The 27733-nt window shown below is 41.6% G+C and overlaps 1 protein-coding gene across 10 annotated transcripts in view; it reads right to left on the bottom strand.

Moving 5' to 3' along the window:
• TBXAS1 (thromboxane A synthase 1) overlaps positions 1 to 27733 on the bottom strand; it is a 340570-nt gene that overhangs the window by 87789 nt on the left and 225048 nt on the right. For all 10 annotated transcript variants that reach the window (XM_008171140.4, XM_042851580.2, XM_065565466.1 and 7 more), the window contains one exon: positions 12071 to 12385. In XM_008171140.4, coding sequence (XP_008169362.2) covers positions 12071 to 12385 — 315 coding nt within the window. The remainder of the gene's footprint in view (positions 1 to 12070; positions 12386 to 27733) is intronic.

Consider the following 27733-nt stretch of genomic DNA (forward strand, 5'->3'; position numbering starts at 1 on the left):
CCTTCAATGCATACAAAACTGATGCATAAAAAAGTGGAGCTACAGAGATGTTTCTTATCTTTATGGTATATAGGCTTTTTGATATCCCTTCCACACCCCTCCCCCTGTGGTTTATTTAAATCAAGAGCAATGAGGGGCGAGAGATAATGGACCTACAGCTCTGAACTTTTTTGACGATACACAATTTGTCTTTTTTGGACTGCAAACATGTCTAACATGAAGAAAGGTGTTAAAGCTCGTTCAATTCCTGTTCCCAAAGTGATTTGTGTGTCAAAATCATTTTAACATCTTCCTTTTTTGACCGAACGGAATGTTACACATTATTGGAAAAATATTACCTTTGTACCTTTTTTCTACTCATTAACAAAAGTACCCTTGAAATTCAATTTCTCTCTCATTTGCATGTAAACCCAGAAAGTTTGACCTAAAACACAATCGCATTGTTTTCTAGGATATTAAAATGTGATTGGTGCTGGTGAAAAGTGCTGGTTCGACACCCCTGAAAAATTAATTATTCTGTTCACGGAACGCATTCCACATGTGCAGCGGCAGCATAAGCTTCCCTTCCCTGTTCTTGTCATATACCTCCATGGTAGCCAGGAGGGATAACCTGTAGGAGCGAAATAAAAACCTAATTCCAAGTGAATTCAATCTGTGGCCCCCCTAACAACATTGCCAACCCTGGTACCAGTTTTTAAATGGATTCAGACACTTGTCCATACATGGAGAGAGACACATAGCATCGCATCAGAGACCTTGAATAGTAATTACCCTCAATCTCTATTGACCTAGGCCCTTAGGCCCTCTCTCAGCTGCTGATATAGAGGTGATAGGCTCCATATCCTATTAACAATCATCCAAATCACACAGACACATTTTGGGAAAGTGGTCTAAATTTTCAAAAAATAACTAATCTCAGAGTCTCAATTTTTGGTTGCCCAATCCGAGACACTATAAAAGGGCCTATTTTTCTGCCCTCCAAAAATCAGACCTCTATTAGGTCTCTCAAATTTGGCCCCCAATAAATCTAGGCACCCAAAATCACTAGTCACTTTTTGGCAATTTATGCCATTAATTTTTTTTTTTGTTAGTAACCCTAGTGAAAATTCAATGTTCTTCAATTCTTTGTTCTAATAAACTATTAATCAGTGTGAAACAAAATAGTATTAAACAGCATGCATGCTGAGGGTTTTTTTTTCATTTCCCTGACTTCCTCCCAACACCATTCCCTTTTGTCCCATTTTAATGGAGATATGCTTAGCCATATCACAGGAAGAACCCTACCCAAATACTTACAGACAGAAGAAAAGAAAATCCTAAATACTGAATCACAATTGTTTCTCTAATCCAACATTAAAAAGGCATCTTAGGCTGGAACACGCAATACCAAAGCTTCCTGCTGCGTAGGATTATTGCATGAGTAAATTGTTAGAAATTGAAAATCCCCATCAGGTAGGGTGGGAGCAGGGAGGGCAACATGGGAAGGTCACAGGAAGTTCACCCCATTAAGGTACTGCTTTACATAATCATGAAATGCAAACTAGTTTCCATTCCTTCTGGCAGCCGGTCAGTCAGCCTTCACTTTGTACACGTATTGACAAATAAATGGTCTGGTTGTTTTCTATTAATACTACCTAATTTATGTACATACCTGGAGGAAAAATTCCATTTTGACCTAACACTCAAACCAGCTAGGATCATTTTTTAAGTTGCTAACACATTAAACAGGAGTTTAATTCCATCATGGTATGCTTCTGGGGATTTAATATTTCTTAACAAATTACTCTCATGTGCTCTCATCAGCCCAGCTTTTAGATTCTGGAAGTATAATATAGGTAATTTAGGATTCTGTGCTGGACTTTTAGATTACAGAGTTCTCCTTTTCTTCCTTATAGCTCATTCACATACAGACACATATAGATTATTTACTGGTTATATGTGTTACTTGAATTCTCCCCTTCCACTAGGAGAGCCCTTACTGAGAGCCGAGGTACCTGTTCTCTGGAGTCTCAAAAACCCAAGGTTGTCTTGGTCAGAAAACAGCAAAAAGAACAGGAGTACTTGTGGCACCTTAGAGACTAACAAATTTATTAGAGCATAAGCTTTCGTGGACTACAGCCCACTTCCGAAGAAGTGGGCTGTAGTCCACGAAAGCTTATGCTCTAATAAATTTGTGGGCTGTAGTCCACGAAAGCTTATGCTCTAATAAATTTGTTAGTCTCTAAGGTGCCACAAGTACTCTTGTTCTTTTTGCGGATACAGACTAACACGGCTGCTACTCTGAAACCTGTCATTATGCAAGGCACTGCATTTAGCCGTATGGAGTGGAAATCCATCAACCTCATGAAAAAACTCGTACAGGTACAGACAGACATCATCTTCCTTTCCAAATGCAAGCAAATGGACATCATACCAAAAGGACTAAAGGTAAAAAATCCATTACAATCTACATATCACACAGACTATGCTGAGAGACTGTGTCACACACTCTCAAAGAAACTGCGAAACCACCTGATCAGCATCCTATACAGCAAACAGGGAAAGATTAAGAATGAGCTCTCAGAACTGGATACTCTCATAAGAAACCAACCTTCCACACAAACTTCCTCATGGATAGACTTTACAAAAACTAGACAAGCCATTTACAAGAGGTATGCATCCGAAGAAGTGGGCTGTAGTCCACGAAAGCTTATGCTCTAATAAATTTGTTAGTCTCTAAGGTGCCACAAGTACTCCTGTTCTTTTTTTGGTCAGGAAAGGAGCTACTTGTATCAAGATCTCCTCTTCATTTTTATTGCTGAGGCTTGAAGACCTCTCAGGATAAGAGGGATTGATGGTAATGCATAAAGCAGACTACAATGCTACACCTGAAGCACTATTGATCTCCTGAGAAATCTTGTGGCTAATTTGGGGAAGAGGAAAGGATGTTGTTGTTCCAAGTGGAAGCAAATTAACATCTAAATTGAGAAGTTACATTTTTGCTGCTATTGTTTAGTTTGGTTAGTGCTCCCCAGGAGATATGTGCTATCCTGCCGAATTCTATTTCCAGTTAATGTTGAGCTTTCGGGATACACTCTGGGTTCCATACAAAGAGAGGTATCATACAAAGCTCTTCCTCTCTTGTTGTTTTTGAATACCGCGAGGCCAGATGTTCCAGATTTCTTTGACTTCCTATATTCTAGTTTCTGTAGGTAATAAGTATGGCTGAGCCCACTGTTCTTTTGGGCAAGGGTCCTCCCCTTTCACCCCAATTTACTTACTTTGCATCACAACCCACAGGACCTGCACTGCAGGGTTGGACCTAGTTCCTACACATAGGACCTCATGCTTCTGGGCAGACTGCTGTTGGGAGACACTCTGCACCCAGACAAGATAATCCCATTCTATAGGCATCATACAATACGGACAAAACTACATCTCATCACATATGGCTTCCCTGGCAGGGCTAGTACCTTACAACCATTCCAAGGCCTATGAAAGATTGCAGGAGGCACAGCCAGCCAAGGAAATTTATTGTACCTCCAGCTTGCCTCCTCATCTCCCTATGGCCCACCTGTCAAGTGAAACTCTGAGCATCCACCTGCCCTGCTCCTTTCCAAATCCTAGTGTATCTGTTCTCAATCTCCCCTGGTCATTAGTGTGGACAAGGGTTTCACTCCAGTCAGGCTCTCCCCTTACTCCACCTGCTGTGATGCTCTGCTCTGCAAATAAACTGGTCTATCAGCAGATACAAAAGAGAAACAAAACACTGATATTGTTGTGCATTTGGCTTGCAAGGTCTATGATGGAAGTATATTGATTACCAAAATGGTGGACAGGAGAAATGGGGATAGGAGTCCAACTCTCACTTGATGAAGCTAATTTTCTTTTAGCCTGAGAGAAAAATATGTCAATTTTCCTTCTTCCAAGAAAAGTCTGAAGTGGGGGAGGATCCTTTCCGTTCCTTCCCTTTTCAGCTAATCTAGCTAATCAAATTTATGAATTCCTAGGGTGTCCATCATCCTAGAGGCTGCATGATTGCAACTTAGCCCAGTCTGTCTAAATTCCATGTCCCTGGAATAATTAATTCTTTAACATCAACCTTGTAGTGATGCTGGTTAACTATTCTGATGTCAAAATGCCAGGAAAATCAAGGGGTCAAAAATTAATCTCTCAACAGCATTTATTATCCAAGGCCCCCTTTAGTATACCAAGCCACATGTGGAAGTGCAAGCAACAGATAAGATTAGATTTCATAGGAAAGAGACGGATGAGTCTGTGTTAACTAGCTTGGAAAGGAATATACAAATTTATTAGTAAAAATTATAGTCTCAAAAGCCTGTGGCCAATAATATAATCTTGAAAAATGAGGGCACTGGTCATGTCAACAGTTTCACTCCAGACCACCCTGCCTACTCATGGTGCTGCCCCAGTGATCAAGTGAATTTCTCAGATGCAGGCTGTCTTTGCTGTAAGGTTCCTAGAACAGTCAAGAGACAGAAGAATGCATGGCTCCTGCTGGGGCTTTAAGGTACTGACTATGTTTATATAAACTAATAATATACTCTTAAAAAACACTTCTAAAACTCCTCCTGATTTAGCAATCAACCGGTATATGTTTTTGCAAGTCTAGTCTGAAATATTAAATAGATTGGAGCGTCCCGGAAACAGCAAGGATTTATGGTCCAGGAGTACTTATCTGGAGTGCAGGTGTGGAGGAAGGTGGTAACTACTGACACCTACCAGTCAAAAATCATTTCATACATGTAACTCCTAACAGAATACATCGTATCTATCTAGGGTACTTATCTGGCCCTCATTACTGTAGTATCTGAGCACCTCACAAGGTTTTTTAAAATGTATTTATCCTCACAACAGCCTTGTGATGTATGAAAGTATTATCATCATCATCATCCCCATTTTACAGATGGGGAACTAAGGCACAGAAAGACTAAGTGACTTGCCCAAGGTCACACTGGTAACTGAACCAGGATTTCCCCAAAATCCTTCCTCTCTAGAAGCTGATTGTGACAGCAAGTCCACACTCTACACACTGTCGCAATAACCTTTGTACACAGTATGCCTTGTGAGATTTCATCTGAAAACTCATAATTTACTGGTCAATATAGTCCTGATAAAATGTGTCTGGCAACGTTGTATGTGAAGTTAGAAGATTTCCTTGTATGTTACTAACACATGTTCCAAACCACAGCAGAAGTTGACAAACAGGTCTGTCTCAAACAAAGGAATGTGTACTCTGATTAATTTGCATTTAAGCAGTAAACAGAGGCATCAAGCAGGAAAGATTGACAAAGAAATCTCAGACAGGTGAGGAAAAAGCACCAGGGTACATCCTTCTCCATAGACTTTTTGTCTCCAGAATCTCAGCTGGAAATTTTTTCCAAGAGGGGGGCTGACACTATAAAAACAGGGACAAACACCCCAAGGCACCCCTCTTCCCTCCCTCTCTCTGTCCATCAATTCATTGCACCAGAAGGGACAAAGGTAGCAGCCACTGAACTGGAGAAGGGGTTCTGGCCTAAGAAGTTTGATCAGTAAGACTGCTAATAGCATACAGTGAGAGAAATTGCTTGAATTTGACATAGTTTGTTAAGTTAGGCACCTGTACCATTTTAACTTTATTTTCTTGTAACCATTTCTAAGTTTTATGTCTCATAACTTGTACACACTTAAAATCTCTCTCATTGTAGTTAATAAACTTGTTTTTATCTAATCCAGTGTGTTTAAACTGAAGTGTCTGGAAAACTCCATTGCAGTAACAAGATGTGTGCATATTATTTCTGTTAATAAAACAAACTTTATATAAGCTTGCATTGTCCAGGAGAGGGCTGGCCAGTACAGGAAATACATTTTTGGGAAAGATCTTGGACTGGGGGCTGTTGAGATCCAGGGCCACCCGGGGTACAGGGGGGGGGGGGGGCAAGTGGGGCAATTTGCCCCGGGCCCCACAGGGGCCCCCACGAGAATATAGTATTCTAAAGTATTGCAACTTTTTTTTATGGAAGAGGCCCCCGAAATTGCTTTGTCCCAGGCCCCCTGAATCCTCTGGGCGGCCCTGTTGAGATCACCCTGCAATATAACCAAGCTGCTGAGAGCCAAGATATGACTGGCTGGCTGCAGGACGCACACAGACGCAGGTGGGAGTGCTTGCATGCTGGAGGCCATCTGTAAGCAGTCCAAACTGGAGGCTACAGCAGTAACACAGTGTAAAGGGAACCCCAGGTTTACAGGGCAGGGGTGACACAGCTACCCATTAGCCTGGATTACACCCTGGATATATCACACTGACAGAGTGGAGAAACAGCAAGAAAAGATGTATTTTCTTCCCCTGTTCTGGCAATCATCATACAGCAAATATAAAAGTATCTAGAGACACAGATTAATATTTAAATATCCAGTGACCTTACCAGGAATGCAGAAATAGGCTCTTGTTTATTGTGGTGTAAGGATTTGGTACTGGGTTTTTATTTTTAAGTAACAAAGCTGCTTATTGGCACCTGATGCTCACGTGAATGAGGTGCTGCTCTGAAACATCCTCTCCTTGCATAAATAACTAAATCAAAGTGGGCCTTTTCTTTGACAAAATTGACAGCAAAATGATTCTTGCTGGTTTTGCTTATTTTGTGTATAAAATAGTGTCCCTCATCTGTGGAATTCTTCTTCCAAAGCCTATTTACGATACAGGCTCTCTTGACAAACATGTCTTCACCATCAGCATATTTGCTCAGCAAAGCTTAGTCTCTGTAGTTGCAAGCTTCTGAGAGTAAAGTGCCTTGAGATACAGCATGAAAGGCACCAGATACATGCAAATTGTTGTGGGTTATTCTCTGACAGTGGCATTTCTGTGACTTTCACCTCTTGTTTTTGCTAATACTCGGAGAAAGCAGCCTGTCTACTAAAGAGATTCACTGCAAAACCAGCTTAAAATATAAAGTATTTGATTAGGCAAAATGACACCATAATAAATACTTTTTCCTCTCACTGCTCTCTGGGAACTTTATGGAAGGGAAGAATTTTAAGTTGGTAAAGACTCCTTTGTAACAAGACAAAAATATCATATCAAGCAGTATTTAGTTAGATTGCTACAACAGCAGGAAGAGAGTTCAAGACAAAGGGCACAATCAGCTGGTGCCTATCAGTTTAGCTCCATTTATGTCAATGGAGCTATGCTGATTTACGTGAGAGAAGGATCTGGGCCCAAAGTTTGCAAGTTAGGCAATAAAAGAAAGCCTAGCTTGTGTCCAAATTATTTCATGAATTACTAGAGCAAGTTCACGACCTGCAATAGAGTGGCTATGTATCAATCCAGTCCAGCTCCTGGCTAATTTACAACTCACCATTCAAAGCAGATTTATAACAACAATTAAGCAGTACCATTTTATAAATGAAATGATGATGTGTAACAATGTAGGGTAGGCACAATTCAACGCCAATGAAAAGTAATAAATACAATTTAAACATAGGACAGGCCAACATTTCTTTGTTTGACATGCCAGAGCAACAGAAGAGCAAATGTTTATGGGACAGAGTTTTTTCCTTTAAAAACATTTCTCTAAACTGCCTTTAAGCAGCAAGCTAAAATCCCAAGACCTCGAGTTTCTTTAAGATTTGTGGGTTACAACAGAAAGGAACGACTGTCTTGTAGTTAAGACATTGGACTGTGAATCAGGAGATGTGGATTCAGTTCCTGGCTCTTCTTGTATGACTTTGGGCAAGTCACTGAGGGTTGGTCTACACTGCAATGAAAAACCCATGGCTGGCTCGTGCCAGCTGACTCGGCTGACAGCAGAGCTTGGGCTAAGGGGCTATTTAATGGCGATGTAGACCTTTGGGCCTAAGCTGGAGCCCGGGTTCTAGGGCCCTGTGATGTGGGAAGGTCCCAGAGCTTGAGCTGCAGCCTAAGCCCAAACTCCTACACAGCAATAAAACAACCTCGCAGCCTGAGACAGCTGGCATGGGCCAGCCGCAGGTGTGTAACTGCAGTTTAGACATACCAACAATCTCTCTATTTCTCATCCTTAAAATGGGCATATTTCCTTTCTTCCTCCCTTCGTCTGTCTTACCTATTACATTCAAACTATAAGCATTTTGGGGGCAGGGATTGTCTCTTATTATGTGTAAATACATGCTTAGTGCAATGAGGCCCTAGTTTTGGTTGGGGTTTCTAGGTATGTAAATAAATAATAGTAATATACTGCATATTATTTAAAAACTAGAATGGAAGACCCCCAAGGGTTCGGTTTCCATATTTAATCGTTTCCATTAATATTTGCTCTTCATTTTTAAAACACATTTACATTTGCTTCCTTATTCCTCCCAACCTCATGCTCTCCCTGATGTTTGTCTGGCCCTAACAATGTTCATGGGCAACCAGCGACAAGAATGAATGAGCTGTTATTCAGGTGGAGCTTCACCCTAGCCCTCCTAGCTAGTATCAGCCCACTGAGGACTTAATCATTAATACAGGGTTAGATTTTTTTCAAATTATTTCAGCATGGTTCTAGGATCAGCATCAGGTCCTTACTTACACTTGCCGTACACAGTGCTTTATATCAGAAAAATGGATATGAACATTAGTAAATTGATCCCCACAACGTCTCTGTAAGGCAGGTTGGTACATAATTCTTGTCCATATTTTACATGTTAAACTGAGACTCAGAAAGGTGAAGTGTTTTGACTGAGGCCACACAGTGAGTCATTTTTCCAACCAGGATCAGAACTCAGAAGGTTCCTTGCTCCTAGTTCCAGCCCCAATCCACTAGATTAGGCTTTCTCCCTAAGATTAAGGTATAGGCACAAAAATACATTCCTATCACCTCTTTTGGCTCTCTTCACCCTCTGAAGGGTGAACTGTCCAGATTCCAGCTCCTAGCCTCCACCCCCCACCCCCCAATGTAGATTAATCACCTGATGATCTGGGTTGGATTTAAAGACTGAAGGGTGAACTGACATTGCTCATGTAAGAAAATAAGAAGACCTTTTGTCTTTTGTACAGATGGGTTTATCTGGAGAGGGACAAAAATGAAGTGAAATGAAAGGCAGTAGCAAAACTGCAACTGTATCCCTCTCCCTCAACTCTTTCCCTCGTGTCTTCCTAGGCTGTAAGGTCTTCAAGATGGAACCAGCAAAGGATTCTGAATGGTTGAGAGGAATGGTTACAGAGCACATGTACAAACCCAGGAGGGGCCTGAGTATAGCAAAAGAGAAAGAACAGAGTAGGCAGCAGAGAGGAGTGAAGGTGGAGGAGGAATTGTTACCCGACCCACTACATGCACTGTTTTCTGAGGGAAACTGATGGAGCAGCCCCATCCTAAGGCTGTCTTCCCCGGCAAGCTGCTCCACAAGGCTTACTGCAGCCCAGGTTAGTGGTAGCTTCTGCATTCACTGTGCAAGGGGGATAGACAAAGGGCCTGCACAGGGGACAGGGAACTCATGGGACTCTTCAGGTCTGAACCCAGGAGCCACCAAGGAACTGCTCTGTTCTCCTCTTTGTGCCAACCTCATTCTCATTAGGATAGGTCAGACTGGCATAAAGCCCCTGAGTGAGGGGGTAAGGGATGTGGGTGCCTCTTACTCCCTGGTCAGAAGGGCCAGGGTTGATAGGGCTCTATATGACAGGCCCACTCAGCTGGATCCCACGATGCTCTATAAACACTAGAAAGTGACTGTATTAACTTTGTTCACCACTGAAATGCAGCCATCTCTGGGATGTAATGCAGCAGCTGTTTTAAGATCATACTGCAACTCTACACCACAGTTTAGGGCAATAAAATATAACTGTACAATGCAACTGAAATTGCTGGGGGAATTTAGTAGGTGTACTGCAATTACCTGAGTATAAATTTGGCTGGACAGGACACAGCGTAATGGTTTGACATGCGTGCATCTATGAATATGTACAGACTTCTATTTATCTACTGGTCAGATGCAACCTGTCCAGCTGCACCCATCTTGCCTGTTCCGTCCCACAAATGTTCTTCTACCATGATCTTTAAATTGCAAAGCACCTTGATTAAAGGTAAGAGCTAAGCTGAAATGTTGAGCATCATTCAACTGCTATAACCTCTTCAGGTTTCTTAGTGACTTTGAGATCAGCGAGCCTTTGGGTCACATATTCTCCCCCCCCTCCATCTCGAACATGATACATGTTCTAAAACAGTTTCTTCCCCCGTAACTTTTCAAATCATTTGTGAGGATTTTATTTTTTAGGCTAAATGTGGTTAATTACAGTGCTAATGGGATTGAAATGCTATACCCTCTTCCTGACCCTGAAGTGAATTCCTGGATCAGGGATCCTCTAACACATAAAAAAGATTAATTGTGGTTAATGTTGGTAGTAATAGGAAACCTTATGACAGGGGGCCATGCAGACTGGAAGCATGAACTTCTTGTTATTGAAGAGGACAGCTGGATGACTACAGTTCTTTTCCTCTTCTCCATTGTCATACAGCCATATATAGGTCATTGGTAGCTAAAACTGAACACCAGTGAGGTAACAGGGGAAATGCTCTGCAAGGGGCTACTGACAACTGTGCATGTATTGCCTTGGTATCCAGACTGATGTCCACTATGAAATAAAGATAAGGCCATCAATCCCATTACACGTATGACTGCATATTGAACCAACCGTTTATTAAGCTGTTAAACCACCCAGTTAATCTGTGTGCCCACCATTCCCACCTCCTTCTTTATATTCTACTCTGCCATTAAAGCCCTAGTGACAGAGCTTTCTCCAAATATCACAAAAGATAGCGCTACAATGAAAATAGATTTGTAATAGGAACAAAAGTCAAGCATTACTCCTTTGAACCTAACAATAATAGAAGCTCAGAGAACACAGAAAGATAGAAGTGAATCACACACTATGTCACAATGCCTACATCTACTTACAATTATGTGGAAAAATATAATGTATTTGTGTATGTAGATGTGAGGAGAGAGAGAGAGAGAGAGTGTATGTATACACAGTGGCGGCTCCAGGTTTTTTGCTGCCCCAAGCAAAAGATAAATAAATAAATAAAAAAGGGGTTGGAGTGCCGCTGCCGAAGCAAAAAAACAACAACAGCAAAAAAAAAAAAATGGAGTGCTGCCGCTGAAGCAAAAAAAATAAAACCTGGAGTGCTGCCCCTTGAAAAGTGCTGCCCCAAGCACATGCTTGGAATGCTGGTGCCTAGAGCCGGCCCTGTGTATACACACACACGTACACACACACTCTTACTTGTATATATTTCATTGGATCCTTTGGGATGTCACTTATTTTCTTAGACTGTTAGTTCCTTGGGATAGCACAGACTATATTTTCTTATGTGTTAATATAATATCTAGCACAATAGATTGTAATCCTGATGGGCTGTGACTGCAATATAAACCAATAAATCATACCCACTGTAGGCCAAAGTGTGCCCTCAGTCACAACTTTGCAACTCCCCAGCGTCATCAATGAAGTTAAATCATTGTGAGGGCAGAATTTGCCCATTGTACCTGAGTGAAACGAGTAAGATGCTCCACTTGGAGTGCAACAGTACTAATAATAACCTAGAATTATAAACCGAGTCTTATAATTAGAAACAGTGAGTAGACACGACCTAATCCCAGTGGATTTAGAAGCATGTAGGACCCAGTGGTTGGATTCAGTCACAACAGTCTGGCATCCTTGCCATGTGTTTCCAGGCCAGGTGGTGACATTTAGCATTTTATGTTTTTATTTTTCTTGTTAAATAAGTAATTGAATATAACTAAAACCCAGGAAATGCATACAGGACTCGGGCCGAGAAGAGTACCACCTGCACTAGAGGCTACAGTCGGAGGATATATTCACAGTGGATTAATAAAAAGAAAGACCATGGTTCATTTAAATATTACTCTTGGGATCTTAATTTTTGCACTTCCTGACTTTTTTATTTTAATGGTGCAATATTCATGTTGCATTAATGTAGCTTTGTGCATGTAATTTACATTTTTAATATCTGCCTCACGTGTCCAGGTCTGTATTTCAAGGAGGGCACTCTGCTCACACTACTTACGTTATGCAAAGAGCAAGGAACTGTATGAAATCAATGAATCTACTCACATGTTTTCCAGAGAACTCATCTATCTCCTGCAGCAGTTTCTCCTGGCACTCCGGGTTGGTGGCTAATAAGTAGGTGGCGAAGGAGAGGGCATTGGTGGTGGTCTCATACCCACCAATCAGGAAGATGAAGGCTTGGCCTACTATCTCATCCTCAGACAATGTCTTCTGAACCTTTTTAGACAGGGCCTTGTCAACAGGAGGCTTATGGTCCTGAATGGAAACATCAGCTTGGTTGACTATGTCAAAGTACTCCTCACTGATGTAGTTAGTAGAGCTGCGGGCATCGAGTATCAACTGGAGGAAATCTCTGCGCCTCTGTGAAATGCAAGATAAAAACATACGCTAAGAATGAGTCAAAGTAATAACTATTCATATGTCTTCAAAAATGATGGTGCGTGCCCAACTTCAGACACATTACAGGGACCTTATTTCCAGAGGATGGGTATTTAGCACCTTCTGGTAGTACTTATAATGGCATGTCCCAGCTGATCCACACCAGCACAGCTGTACTGCCAGTGAGTGTGCATGTGTGGGGGAGGGAAGGAGGGGGGGAGGGAAGCATAGTCTCTGCCCATTCCCTACCTACCTACTCTGAGAAGGGAGTAAGCAAGCATGTTGCTCCACTTATTCACATATGCCCAAACCTAAGGTCCAGATAGCCACGCTAGGTGTGTACAGTGGAGTTAGCTTACTCAGCCACTCAAGAGCATACTAAGCCACAATCTAGGTCTCAGGGCAGATCTACCCACAGTTTTTGTATCAATTTAACTATACTGGTTGTGCAATCCTCTAGGGTGGACTCCATTTTATTAGTATAAAAGTGCTTATCTTAGTATAACTAACTTTGGTAATAAGCTGCACCACTATAAGCATCTTTATACGACTTAGTTATATCAGTACAAAACATGTAGGTATGTCTTGTTCATGAAAAATGCTTGTTGAACCATCCTTCTTTTACTAAAGCTACTTGCATATGTCAGTTTGTGCCAGAAAAATGCCACAAGAACAAAACTATGCACAAGAGCAAGTTTGGAGAGCAAATTTGGTAGGGCTTTTAAACATAGCCCAAAAGGTTTGGATTTACTTTTGAGAGCAAGATATAATACTGTTGTGCTGAATCTAAGCCATGTGGCCAGGAGATTCAGTTTCAATTCCTCAAATATCAACATAATGTATCATAGCACAGAAAGGACCCGGGGTGAGTGCAGTGCCAGGTTCTGACATGCTGCAGCTTGAAAAGGAAAAGCAGGGATCAAGTGTTTCTTCAAAAGGATTAAATCGGCATTTATTTATTCATTAAAAAATAAACAAAAAATATTTTGAATTATTTTCTTGCATCAGATGATACAGATAAAGAAGAAGCCAGAGAAAGGACAGGCAAGTGAGATAAGGGTAAGGAAATAGCAATTAATTATATATGTCAACAGATTTAATCAGATAATATTTTTACATGATATGGGAACAAGGAGCAGCGAGAGACAAGAGGAGAAATATTTTATGTCCTGTGCTCTAGCTCTGCTGCCAGCAAACTGCAGAGAGAAACTGAAATTCAGAGTGTTTGGGTAAGGCAAGGGGGTAGCACGGAACCTCTCTAAGTGACTCTCAGTCCATCAAATGAAAGCCTGTAATTGCACATGTGAACTTGCTGTCCCTGAAAGCAAGAGGCTGGATGATAGAGGCCAGTGCCAGTTATAGTATAGACAGGAGCTGTGTGTACTGGCTGAGCTGATCTGCATTACACCCAGGGCCCTGCATACATGGATTTCCCAGGGTGATGAAGCATGCAAAGCCATATTACTGTATATTGCACTCAGAAATGTGTTCCGTCACTTACCACACCATCCTATGCCTAAATTTAGAAATGTGCTCTGCAGTGAAAATGAATGTACTCCTAGCAAAAAGCCTCTCACATCTAATACATGAAGAAATAAGAGAGCTGTGACTGTATTGTAACTGTTACTGTGTGATATACCTTCTTTCCCAGCTGTCCCTGTGAACCGAAGAATCAATACTTCTGCATACTCTTCTCTGTATGGCTAAAAACTGCATTTAACAGCCCTAGGAAGACTTCATTCACGTGCTCATTCAACATTTGTTCTGGTAGTCAATGCATTGTGCAATAAAAGAGTCCAGCTCTTAGTCCTGGTCTACACTTGACATTTTTTTCTGTATACCTATTTCAATTAGGTGTGTGATACTGGTAAATGCCCTACTGTGAATGCAGTTATACCTGTATAAAGGTGATTTACACCAGTATAGTTATTCCCTTTCTTGCACAGGAATAGTTAGTTTTATTGTATAAATCACCTTTATACCAATATAACTATGTCAACACTAGAGCGGTTGTACTGCTGTGTACTGCTGTGACTCTACCAGTAAATTTAAAGTGGTACAATTTTTCTAGTGTAGACAAGCCCTTAGTTTCAACCAGAGATAGAATCATAGACTTTAAGGTCAGAAGGGACCATTATGATCATCTAGTCGGACCTCCTGCACAACGCAGGCTACAGAATCTCACCCACCCACTCCTGCATCAAACCTGTGTCTGAGTCATTGAAGTCCTCAAATCATGGTTCAAAGATTTCAATGTGCAAAGAATCCTCCAGCAAGTGACCCGTGCCCCACGCTGCAGAGGAAGGTGAAAAAACCCCAGGGCCTCTGCCAATCTGCCCTGGAGGAAAATTCCTTCCCGACCCCAAATATGGCAATCAGCTAAACGCTGAGCATGTGGGCAAGACTCATCAGCCAGACACCTAGGCAAATATGGTCAAAGATACATTTGTGAATATTCTTGCAAAGCAACCCACTGGCTCCTGTTGCCTGGGAATTGTACCCACTTGTCAAGTCTGGACTTCAAATTTAGATTGCAAGTTCTTTGGGGCAGGAATTGTCCCTTACAATATGCTTGCCCACCATTTAGCAATGTGAGGCCCTGATCTCATTTGAGGCCCGTAGGCTCTGCCAGGATAGTTGAAGTAGTAATAAACATAAGAAATAATAGAACAGGGTAAGCAAAATTTAGTTCACAAGAACATTTGTGGAAAACAAAATGAATTCTAGCACAAGTTAAATATTCACTAGTGTATTGTACTAAAACACTGCCATCACAATTTTGACCATTTTGCATATAATATGGAAAAGGGACATCTCTTCCTGTTTATGAACTATAGGCCATCCAATCAGAGAGGAGAAGCAAATAACTTCTAACTTATTTATACCATGTGATTGGCCCCGTAACGAACAGGGACTATTTAAAGCCACAGTTAGGTGAACAATCCATAAAAAAACTTACGTTTATTTGCACACACTATTTGAATAAAGGTGAAGAATGAATAAAACTATGAAAAATCACATCTTGTTCATCGATAATTCACGAAGAGAACAAAGTGGTACATTTTAACAAATCCTCCACAGTACACAGTTCATCCAGCTCTACTTTACACATCAATACAGAATGCAACATTAACAATCATCAGCCCAGCAAGAGAAAAGAGATTTCTATTTGACAGGTTGGTTATTACCTATCACAGTGAGACATGCATTTTTTTTCTGGGATCACAAAGGTAGTAAAATTGTCCTTCCCCAAAAAGCACAGCATGGTGACTGGGAAAAACATTGGCATAGAAACAAAAAAAGTTGGATTATTTGTCAGTTGCTGGAGGTGAGAAGAGGGAGTCTCTCAGGTACATTCACAGGGAAGAAAACACACATTTTTCAGTTTGACAACAGATCTGATATCGGTAGCACCACCACATGAAAACATTCTCTGGGCATCACAGTTAGCTGCTGACTTACTCTTCCCAATGGGAAGTTTCTTTGATTTTCCTGGCAGGCAGCAGAAGCCAACAGAAGCTTCTATATTATATTCAATCTTGCTTAGCTAGGTTATTCCTGAGTAAGAGGGAGCTGCAATGCCAGCAGCAAAACAAAGTCGCGTCAATGAGATGGACTTCCATTTTTTATTTTTTTCCACACAAAGAAGCATCTATCATTAAACCAATGAAAGCTTCAGGTTTAGTTACTGCTTAAAAGACTATAATTTGGATGTGGTTTGCAGGAGGGTAAATGTTCAACTTTGTGGATGACACAGTTATCCCCTTTGAAATATATACTAGGACGAGTCCTGCTTTCAGTCTCTCGGAGAAAGATACTTTATTACATGCTTCCTGACACCACTGATCTGGGCCATATCATCCCCCTCATTAGTCTCCTTAAGCATTACCTGGCCATGCAGAAAAATCACTCTGCATGGAACTAACCAGCTTTGTGCTGCAGACGTGTAGCAGAAGAATAGATGTGTGCTGTCCTGGGGAAGGCACATCCAGCAGTATTTATCATTCTTTCTTCAATCCTCACTTTTAAGTTTCACAGATGTCAAAATTCTTCTCCTCACGAAAATCAAGGGTCTTGGGCAGGGTCTCAAGCTCACTCAGCCTCGAACTGGGAAACTGCATTTTTACATAACTTTTAAGTTAAGCCTATAGAGTGACCTTTTAACTACTGAATCCCGGCTTTTGGGACTCAACTGGACCTCCTGGGTTACAGTTTTGGAAGGCGAAAGGAAAAGCTCACAGACAGCACTACCAGAACCATTTCCCGTGAAATCTCCATTCAGAAGGATGCTTTCAACTGCAAGGATGTCTACAAATTTTTCTCATGCCCGTAATTCAATTTCGGTTTCAGATTTGAATGAACTAAACAATATCAAAGCAAATTACACATGAAACCAGCAGCCAGGCTGGAAAATATAATTGGTGAAACTCTCCCAAGCTCCTCTCACCAAAGCTCTTGCCAACCCAAGCGCCACACTCTCATGATGCCAAAATGAAATGCCACTAACAATAGACTGCACCAGACCTTCATAGTTTGATCATACTTCCTCTTTCCTGCATGCTTTGATTGGCAGTGAAATAACAAAAGAGGTTAACAGTCAAATCTCTTTAGGATTCAGAGTTAACCCACTGATGTAAAATGAGGCAGTTCACACCTCTTTGAGGGATTGTTTCAGGCTCTCTGCAGACTCAGACACACAACTATATTAGTCTGCATCCAGTTCACATTTTGAAAGCTAAATTTGCAACCTTGAGGGCCAGATCTTTGGCTGGAATAGCTTCACTGGCATCAGTAAGGCAGCGGAGAATAAAACTCTTAATTTTTTTTAATTGGCAGCTTTACTGTGGAGCACAAAATGAAGCCTTCAAGGAAGAGTATCTGTCAAATTGAAACAAGATGGTCAAATCCAACTTCTGATTAAAACCACTAAGTTTCACATCAAAAACATGCAAACTCCAGCCCTCTGGGAAAAAAATCCAGTCACCCCAATAAGTCAGAGATTCTCTTCTTTCTATATGTTTTAAACCAGAGATTGGAATTAATTGGGATGCTTGAGTTGACAGGTTCTAGATTTGCACATCTGGAGGTTGAGGGCAGGGCACTCTCAGTGGAGGCTCACAACTCTGGAATTTAGTCCCCCTCTCAGTCCAAAAGAACCAGAGTTTGTTGAACTTTAAGGCAATTGCAAAGTTTATCTTTTAACACAGGCCAACCTTAAAATCATTGTTTGAGGGTGGTTTGGATATTTTTGGCTTGGCAGGGAAAGTCGTTTGCATTCACTAACACTGGCTGGCTGGCTTATTGTGGTGTTTTTATTGTAAACAAGTTGAGAGATTGATGATAGGTACATCTTATAAAGGAAGAAAGCTCCTACTTTTATGAGGTTTTTAATGTAAATGGAAAAATATCAGCCCAGGTTTATTTGAAAGATTCAAGAACATTTTGACAAACCTGGTCTGAGCATTGTGTTTTTCATGAAACCCCAGAGCAGGGAAGTTTTGAGTTATTTTGCACTTGGTTCAGATAATTTCATACAGCTCAAAATAAAAAGAGTTTAGTCAATTTCCCTGGCTCCAGGAATGCCACACTGATTATGCTCATTGTACTTAGAGAGTGGTCAAACTAACTATGAATGTCCTTGTCTGTGGAGGGAGAATCCAGACTGACTTCCTTTTTTCTACAGAAAACAGATGCGTCATTATGATAACTTGATCAGGATGTTACATTACCCTAAAGTCACAGACATGGGAAACACTGGAAGAACCTGGCCATGGAATCAACCAATAACAGAAAAATCAGGCTGCTGAAAAATACGAAGCTAGTTTCCACTTAAGGACAAAAGAGAGGTTCAGCGGGCAGGTGACAGAGAAGTGCGCTCAGGTTTCCCCTCTTCACATTCTGAAGAACTTTGAATGGATGGGGATCTCTCTTTTCATACAGAGAAATTAAAATACACCTTGTGGTCCACATTGTAAAAGTCCAATGTTTGAAGTTTGGGGGCCGGGGAGAAGGAGAGGGGAAGTGGTGCTACTATACTCCCAAGACACACTCACCATGCCCAATCCCAGAAAATGCCTCACTTGGTTAACAATCCAGAGATTATTTAGCTGCTCATTTATTGAGCACAGCAATGAAACAAAATAAAATATAGAAATGTCAGTACAGTATACAGGCAAGTGCCAGCCTGTATTAGAGGTATTCAGAGCCTACAGAGAAAATCGTGTCATTCCCAAGATCTTCCACCCAGTACGGAGATGAAAATAAATTTGAATCTTAGATTCAGTTGCTAATGAATGAAGACAATCTACAGAGCTATTTCAAGCTGAGACAAGTTTAACATAGGTCCTTATAGTTCCTCCAGGATGAGCTGTTGTGTCTGAACCACAAAGCTCCTAGTTACAGGCTTGTCTGAGGCAACGCATAGAATAAAGACAAACAACAATTCTAGCTACGGAATTCTGCTCAATACCACACTTTTTTATTTCTCAATGAAGCTACTCCACAGTTTTCTAAAACGTAACCTTAGGTTTAAATTTCTTGGCTTCGAGACTTTTTTTTTTTAACTGCAATATTCTTTATTTCTCCACACCACCATCACCACTTAAGTTATTGATACATATTTACAACCATAATGCACTTAAGCAAGGTTATTTTTACTGGGAGTAATAAAATGCTCATACTTGCTGTCTGGGCAATTCCAAGAACAGCTCAGGCTTCAGTTTATGGTCCAAGGCATCAGGTGGACATCCCAAAAGAGAACTTTATAATTCCAGAAAGGGACAAGCAGGGGAATCCATATAAAAACAGTATAATGGGGAGTAAACAAAATATCACAACAGAACTCCTTGTGAATGAATTAGCTACACCCAGGGCTCATCTACACACCACGGCAAAGGACGCCAGAGGGGTGTGATTTGTAAAGCATTCTAACACGTTGGACTCTAACTACACCCTGTAAACTCTGCTGGCACACTCTAAAAGGTCCTTACTTGGTGTAAACTGTCTACTTGGGGCTTGTCTACACTATGTCGTCTACATTAACGCTAACTAGATACCTTTTAGAGCCAGTGGTCTACAAATTGCATCCCCCTAATGCGCTGTGCTGGCAAAATCGAAGTAGTTTACAGTTGTGCTAATCCCTTCTGCAGTTCCACAAAGTATTTCTTTATAAGAAGGATATTTTTACTTTTTTTGGACACATTAACTGCAAGCTAAATACACAGGGAAGGGGCAGAAATAATTTTTAAAGAAGAGATGGTGTCTTATCTTTTGTAACAGTGCCACTTTAAATATATGTTGATAAGTGCATGGATACTGTGGAATAGATAACCCATAGCACACACCTCTTTTTTGCATCATTAGCTACATATGCGCCAATAGAGACAGCTCTAATGCCTATACAAAGCTGTAATTCACTCTTGAGGCTTTTTTGTTATCATAAAACCAAGAGAGTGACAACAGTTTGAGCAGTTTATGAACAGTAGCAAATCCCCAAAAACGAATTCAGTCACACATTTTCTTTTTGAATACTGAACTGAAGAGGAAGGATGTGCTGGATGGCTAGGAGGACTGGTAACAGAATATGGAACCTCCCATCTCCAGGTCATCAGATGAAACTCAGTCTGGTAACCAAATGTCATCTACTTTCTGACAGCTGGTTGGTGGTTTATCAGTGCTGAGCTGGTGGTCCCAGTCCAAAGCATAATGAAATTATGTAAACATGACAATTCCTTTTCCAACACACAATTAGAACCATTGTTGGCAGTGTCAGAAGAGAGGCCAACAATGTAATGGGGAGAGAGACTATGCTACTCTCCCACATCAACCATTATTCTCTCCAAGTCAGGAATGAGGCACACTGGCTGTGAGTGATGTGTCAGGGCAGGGACCACCTCTCTGTTCTGTGTTCTGATCCCTGATGAAAGACCCTGGGCACTACCATAATACAAATAATAAATAATAGAAAGAATAATTTTGGGGAAAGCTTGAGCTGTTGTTGCCCATATCCCGTCTGTGCATAAAGGGTCTTATCTGGCTTCCGTTGACTTCAGTCAGCTTTCAGAAGCCCCCACCCAAATCAACATACAGTACCAAACACATACAGTATCAGTAGGTATAAGATCTCTCTCTCACACACACACACACACACAAACACACACACACACACACTGCATTCTGAAGTTTATTTTGACTCCCAAATCATTATCTGACATTCTTCCCCTCCTTTTCTCACAGTATTGTGTGTGTGAGAGAGAGGTAAGGACGTTGGTATCCAAAGCCACAGAAGCATAATCACCAACTGACAGGCCAGTTACCGAACACAAGACTGATGATTTGGGTTGCTGTTGCAAGAGCTCAATGCCCCATTTTTTCTCCTTAGAGATTATAATGGTATTAGCTTAGACTGAATGCATAATTAATTATCAGTTCTATTTACAATGTTGGCCTGACATTCAACATCAATGTACACGAATGTACTGTTAGTACTTATTGCCTTGAGGATTGTGAGGTCCACCCCAACATTGCTTTTATTCTTCACCCTTTTTTAAAACAGCTTACAAATGCCTCAATCTCCTTCTACTCTCCTCCACATGCTTAGCACACCCTCCCCAAACCTGTTTGCCAATCCACCTCCATCGCCTAGTGGAGCCACCTGCATACATGCTCTACTGGGTTACCATGTGACTGTATTACAGGCACCCTTGTCCTTCCTCACCCTCTCTCCTTCGTCTAAGACCCTCTTGTGTCACATTGAGGCCGTGCACACTTTGGGACAGGGAACATGACATTACTTGGGTATGTGAGGTGCCTAGCTCATTTGGGGTGCTCAAAATTAATAATTGTCAAGTATTACACTATTGTGATTATTTATATTTATTAATAATAAATAGCATAGTTATACCATTTGTTATTACAATTATTGCTATATGTTAATAAATAATAACAACTGCTATTACTATTTCTTCTTTTAGCAACCTTGTCTCTTCAGCTGGGGCTCTGTCATGCTACTGGGCTATTTAGTCACCAAACAGGCCTTAGCTCTAAGTTAGGACTTATTCCACATTTTTAAGTCACATTAAACTAACCTTTAACTAAAACACATTAGTAGCCTCGGGAGGAGGCATATGTGCACAGAGGAGGTTGCTGTTGCCAGGGTTGGGATGATGGGTAAAACTCGTATCGGGAGGGGAAGATACATTGAACGTGCACAGGATAACCAATGACAAATTGCGTTATCTGCAGTTTCATGAATGTTCAGTTCAGTTATGGGTTTTATCCATTAGATGGCTCCTTAGTAGTAATAAGCATTCTCCCTTTTCCATTAGAGAGTTTCAGTCTGACTTACTAGTATTTACACATCCATTATATTGCAAACACAGGCATTTTGCACACACTGATAAACACATACAAAAATTATGTGTGTGTGAGTGAGAGAGATGCACACACACACACACACACACACACACACACACACACACACAGAAGGAAAAATAAGAGGACTTTGTGTATCTTGCTATGCCCTTTCCACAAAACACAAGAATACATGAAGAATGGTAGTCTGACATCTCTATTGTCTGGAGTGCTCTTGAAATTCAAGTCTTCAACACAACAGCAGAATACACCAACACTTGAGTTGAAAGTATTCAGAATACAAACTGCCTGCCTCCTCAACAATACCTGAACATGTCCTACTTCTTGCAGAGACCCTGACTGATCAATACGCACGAGTTATGGCCAGCATTGTTTAACATACCAATTAAAAATTATTGTTCTGAAAAATCATATCGTATGGCAATTATTGACTTGACAGCCCAGGAGGAGTCTATGCATTCCGTATACACATTTACACAATGTGCAAATTAAGCATTCTAATGAGTAATACTATAATTTATGTGGGGAGCAGATCTGGGTATTCTTTTGCTAGTCAACAACTTTTATTTTCCAGAACAAAATGTAACGACAGAATAATAATTAACAAAGTTGAAACATGTCAACTGTGTAAATGCAAATAATATATGTCTAATATATGTAATTCCTCCTAACTAGAGACAGTGGTTCTCAGGCTTTCTGTACTGGGATCCTCCCTCTCATCTAGCTGAGATCAAGCCAGGACCCCATCCCCATTCAGCAGTATTTAAAGGGCAGGGTGGTCGTGACCCCTGACATCTGTTTGTAATCCCTCTGGAGATTGCAACAACCATGGTGAAAATAGAAGAAAACAGTATATGCAGCAAATGTCTTAAATGTTTCTCTAAGAAACTGGACCATAACTGCTTACATTCCAGCTGCTTAAATTCTGATAGGACCCTATAAAATCAAGCAGATCTGTCAACCTCGTATATCCTTCTGTAACATCTAAAGTTCTCAAAGTTCCTACTGCAATATAAAACTTGTAGATATTGTTTGTTTTGAAAAAAATGGCCTGAGTTTTACTACAGTTAAATCTTTCAGACCCCTGATGTTAATAAATTTGGATCTATAGTAGTGACTGTGCTCATAATCAGATTAATTTTTCCTAATATTTCATCAGATTTCAAAGTTCAATACTGCAAATCAAAGCTTTTTAAAAATTCATTTAAAAATAGCATTTTGAACCCATCAACACTTTGTTTAATCCATACTAAAATCATGCCGAGGTCAGATCCTGGCCAGTTCCACAGCCCCTTTGCAGCACCCTGGTGGCACAAAAGAGCCATGAAGCTGGCACGACTGGCTCACAGAGGATTCTAGCAGACAGAATGTACTGAGGATGTGGCCAAGAGAAAAGGAATAGAGTGCTACTGTGCTCTGGTGAGCCCTCACCTGGCCCCTTTGGGGACCATCAAAACCACCTGTCATATTGTAAAGCAGCCCTAAGATTTCTCTAAATTGTGCTGGGGGCAGAATTGACCCCCTAACTGACCCTAAGATCAGAGGAGCACAAAGGCAGTATTAAAACCACTGTTGTTTCCCTCCCTCTTCAGGACTTGCACCAAGCACAGCTTGGCCAGACCCGAGGATCAGCAACCTCCTATGCACAGTTTCACCCTAGGTTTTTTTTTTAAACAGCTGAATTATAAACCAACCCCCAATCCCCAGTCACCAAAGGGGGATTGTAACTGAAACACTGACAACAGCTTTTGCTATAGAACAGTTTTAATAGGCCATTGTGGTATTCATTAAGCTGTTAATAATGGATTGTGGCACAAAGCAATTTATCAAGGTTCCATTGTAATTAAAATCACTGAATATTTGGGCAATCACAAAACACCGACCTAGCCCTTTGTGCTTCTGAAATTTTACATTCTAATATGAATTCTGACTCTCTCTCCCTGGAGACCAGCAAAGAGTGGGTTGAAATTGATACATTTTTAATTGCAATTACATTTTTAAAAGGTGTATATTTCAGTTAAAATAAAAAATGGGATGCTCAGCAACCCTCCTTGTCCCTTTATTATTCAATGGAAGGTTTTGCTTTTTAATGCTTTTAAACATAGCTGCATTATTATTGCTAAAAGGATTGTTGAAGAAGGAGTACTATGAAGAAAGTAGCTACAAACAGAAATTTCACAGAATCTGGTGTCACCAGGTTTCTTAGTCAGAGTCCACATAGAAGCTGATAGTTTTGCCACTGACTTCAGTGGAGTCAGGATTTCACTCACAGATTTTAAGGCCAGAAGGGACCATTATGATCATCCAGTCCAATGGGTCCCAATTGTTTTACCTAAAGCAACTGCATTTTCTCTTTCCTGTGGATTCCCCATTACTCCATCTCCCCCTCCCTTCCCCTTCTGAGCCATCCAGCCCCCTGGTCCCCACTCTCCTCTCCTCAACCATCCAGATCTCTGCTCCCCACATCCCCTTATCAGCCCAAGCTCCTTGCTCAGCATCCCTTAGCCCCCTTACTCTTGCTCCTCCAATCCTGACCCCTCCTGCAGCCTCAGCTGGCCCCTCTGTCCCTGTGACCAGGCCATGGTCACTTCCAGGCTGCTGACTGTTTGCTCATGGACTCAGGCCACTTCTGCTGCTGCCTGGATCCTGGTCCTCCACAGTGCTGTCTGCCCAGGGGAAGCGAGAGCGTGAGGATGGGCAGGAGGGAAGAGTGCCTCCGGGCACATGTGATCCACTGATGGATTTGGACTCACTGATCTAGTCTGACCTCCTGCATAACACAGTCCGTAGAATACCATCCACTGATTCCTTCGCCAAGCCTAATAACTTCTGTTTGATTTTTTACAAGGAGATCCCGTCTCATCGGAAAGACTTGAAGTTGTGGAGAACAGGGCCGACGAGAGGGGGGGGAAGCTGGTACAAATTACCGGGGCCCGGCAGTCCAGAAGGGCGCCCAGGGCCCGGCTTCCCCGGCTCCCCTGCCCTGTCGGCCCTGTTTAGCTGGTCCGCCCTTGCTGGGGGTCCGAAAATTTTTTTCACAGGTGCCCGAACCCACTCTCGGCGGCCCTGGTGGAGAATCTACCACATCACTTGGTAAATTATTCCTAATGGGAATTACCCTCATGGTAAAATCAGACCAAACTTTTCTGCGCCCCACTCTCATGCACAGGGAGCCCTCTCCCGGTCTGGTATACTTGCACATCTAGCAGCCAGAATCCTGATGCTTGCACTCCTTTGGTGCAATCACCAGGGGAACTGTTGAACTGCTAATGGTGCTAAACATTTCCACGAGCATGTAAGTAAGGCTACTCAAAAAATGAAGACATATTTTCGTAAAAAATTTCAAAGCTGATTATGCTTCAAAGTGTTCAAATTGGTCAGATTTTTAATCTTTTCTACTTATTTTGCAATTCCCCTTCCCCCAAATTTTTGGAGCATTTTTTTTAATTGAAAACACTTATCAAGAGTTATCAAAAAATCTTTTTGCCTAGGTTTTTGGTAAACATAAAATTTTGATAACCATTTCTATAAGTTGATATAAAATTTATAAAAAAACAGCTAAACTTTTTGACAGTGTCAACAACTGTGGGTGAAAAAAAGGCAATTTTTGGATCAAGGAACAAAAAAAAGTTTTTGTTTGCAAAATTTCCAGTAGCTCTGGATCTAACATAACCCACATCCTTCTGTGCTGATTGGGAGAGTGGAACCAGCACTGAGGTTGCAAAACACGCAAAACCTACAAGTGAAGGCGTGTAAGCTCTTTTCCAGGGAGCTCCTCCCAGCATTGCTGAAGGCCTCTGCTTTCCCCTTTAATACAGAGGCAGTCAGAAGCCTTCATGGACAAATTGCTAAGGCTGAGTACAAAAAAATAGCATAAGCAGGTAGAGACAAAATCAGGGAGGTTAAGGCACAAAATGAGTTACACATAGGCTAGGTCTACACTACCCGCCTGAATCGGCGGGTAGAAATCGATCTCTCGGGGATCGAATTATCGCGTCTCGTCAGGACGCGACAATCGATCCCCGAATCGACGTTCTTACTCCACCAGTGGAGGTGGGAGTAAGCGCCGTCGACGGGGAGCCGCGGATTTTGCCGCCGTCCTCACAGCGGGGTAAGTCGGCTCCAACAGGTCGAATTCAGCTACGCTATTCGCGTAGCTGAATTTGCATATCTTAAATCGATCCCCCCCCCCCCCCCCCCCCGTAGTGAAGACCTGCCCATAGAAAGGGACATAAAGGCAGGGCTGGCTCTAACTTTTTTGCTGCCCCAAGCAAAAAAAAAGTGCCGGCCCGCCGTAACACCCCCACCACCACGCTGCGGAAACACCCCCCCGAGCGCCGCCCTGCGCTGCCCTGCTGAAACACCCTCCCAAGCACTGCGTCCCCAAAACACCCCCCCCAGTGCCGCGCCGCCAAACCCTCCCCCCCCCACCCCAGAGCGCCATGCTACGCCGCCGAAACAAAAACAACCCAGCCCCCCAAGCGCCGCCCGGCCGAAACAAAAACAACAACAACAAAAAACCTCGAGCGCCGCCCAGCCGAACCAAAAAAACCCCAAAAAACCCCGAGACCCCCCGCCACTCCAAGATTGGCCGCCCCTTACAAGGTGCCGCCCCAAGCACGTGCTTAGTTGGCTGGTGCCTGGAGCCGGCCCTGCATAAAGGCAATAAGAAGAGGTTCTATAAATATATTAGGAGCAAGTGAAAGATGTAGGAAAATGTAGGTCTATTATTTAGTGTGAAATGAGAGCTAATAATGGATGATATCAAGAAGGCTGAGGTGTTTAATAGCTAGTTTGCTTCAATCTTCTCTAAAAAAGTTAATTGTGACCAGGTACTTAACACGATTAATATTAACAACATGGGGGAAGGAATAGAAGCCAAAATAGGGGAAAATCAGATTAAAGAATATTTAGATAAATTAGATGTATTCAAATTGGTAGGGCCTGATGAAATTCATCTTGGGGTACTTAAGGAACTAACTGAAGCAACCTCGGAACCCTTGTTAATTATCTTCAAGAACTCATGGAGAATGGAGGAGATCGCATAGGACTGGAGAAGGGCAAACATAGTATCTATCTTTAAAAACAGGAACAAAGAGGACACGGGGAATTATAGTCCGGTCACCCTAACTTCAATGCCTAGAAAGATATTGGAACAAGTAAGCACCTAAAAGATAACAAGGTAATAAGTAATAGCAAACATGAATTTGTCAAGAACAAATCACACCAACCCAATCTAATTTCCTTCTTTGACAGAGTTACTGGCTTAGTGGTTGGGGGGAAGCAGTATTCATGATATATCTTGATTTTAATAAGGCTTTTGTCACAATCACACATGACATTCTCATAAGCAAACTAGGGAAATGTGGTCTAGATGAAATTGCTATGAGGTGGGTGCACAACTGGTTGAAAGATTACACTAAAAGAGTACTTATCAATGGTTCGCTGTCAAATTGGGAGGATATATCTAGTGGGGACCAATAGGGGTCCATCTTGGGTCCAGTACTATTCCATACTTGAATGATGGAGAGGAGAATAAACTTATAACATTTAGAAATGACACTAAGCTGAGAAGGGTTGCAAACACTTTGGAGGACAGGATTAGAATTCAAAACGACCTTGACAAATTGGAGAACCGATCTGAAATCAACAAGATGAAATTCAATAAAGACAAGTGCAAAGTATGACACTTAGGAAGGAAAAATCAAATGCACAACTACAAAATGGGGAATAAATGGTTAGGCAGTACTACTGCTGAAAAGGATCAAGGGGGTTATAATGGATCACAAATTGAATATGAGTAATCAATGTGATGCAGTTGTGAAAAGGGCTATTATTCTGGTGTGTATTAACAGGAGTGCTTATATGTAGGACATGGAAGCTTAATCCATAGCAAAAGATATTTAGGTTAGATATTAGGAAAAGTTTTCTAATGATAAGGGTAGTTAAGCTCTGAAA

Source organism: Chrysemys picta, chromosome 1 (assembly GCF_011386835.1).
Source record: "Chrysemys picta bellii isolate R12L10 chromosome 1, ASM1138683v2, whole genome shotgun sequence".
Classification (NCBI taxonomy): Eukaryota; Metazoa; Chordata; order Testudines; family Emydidae; genus Chrysemys; species Chrysemys picta.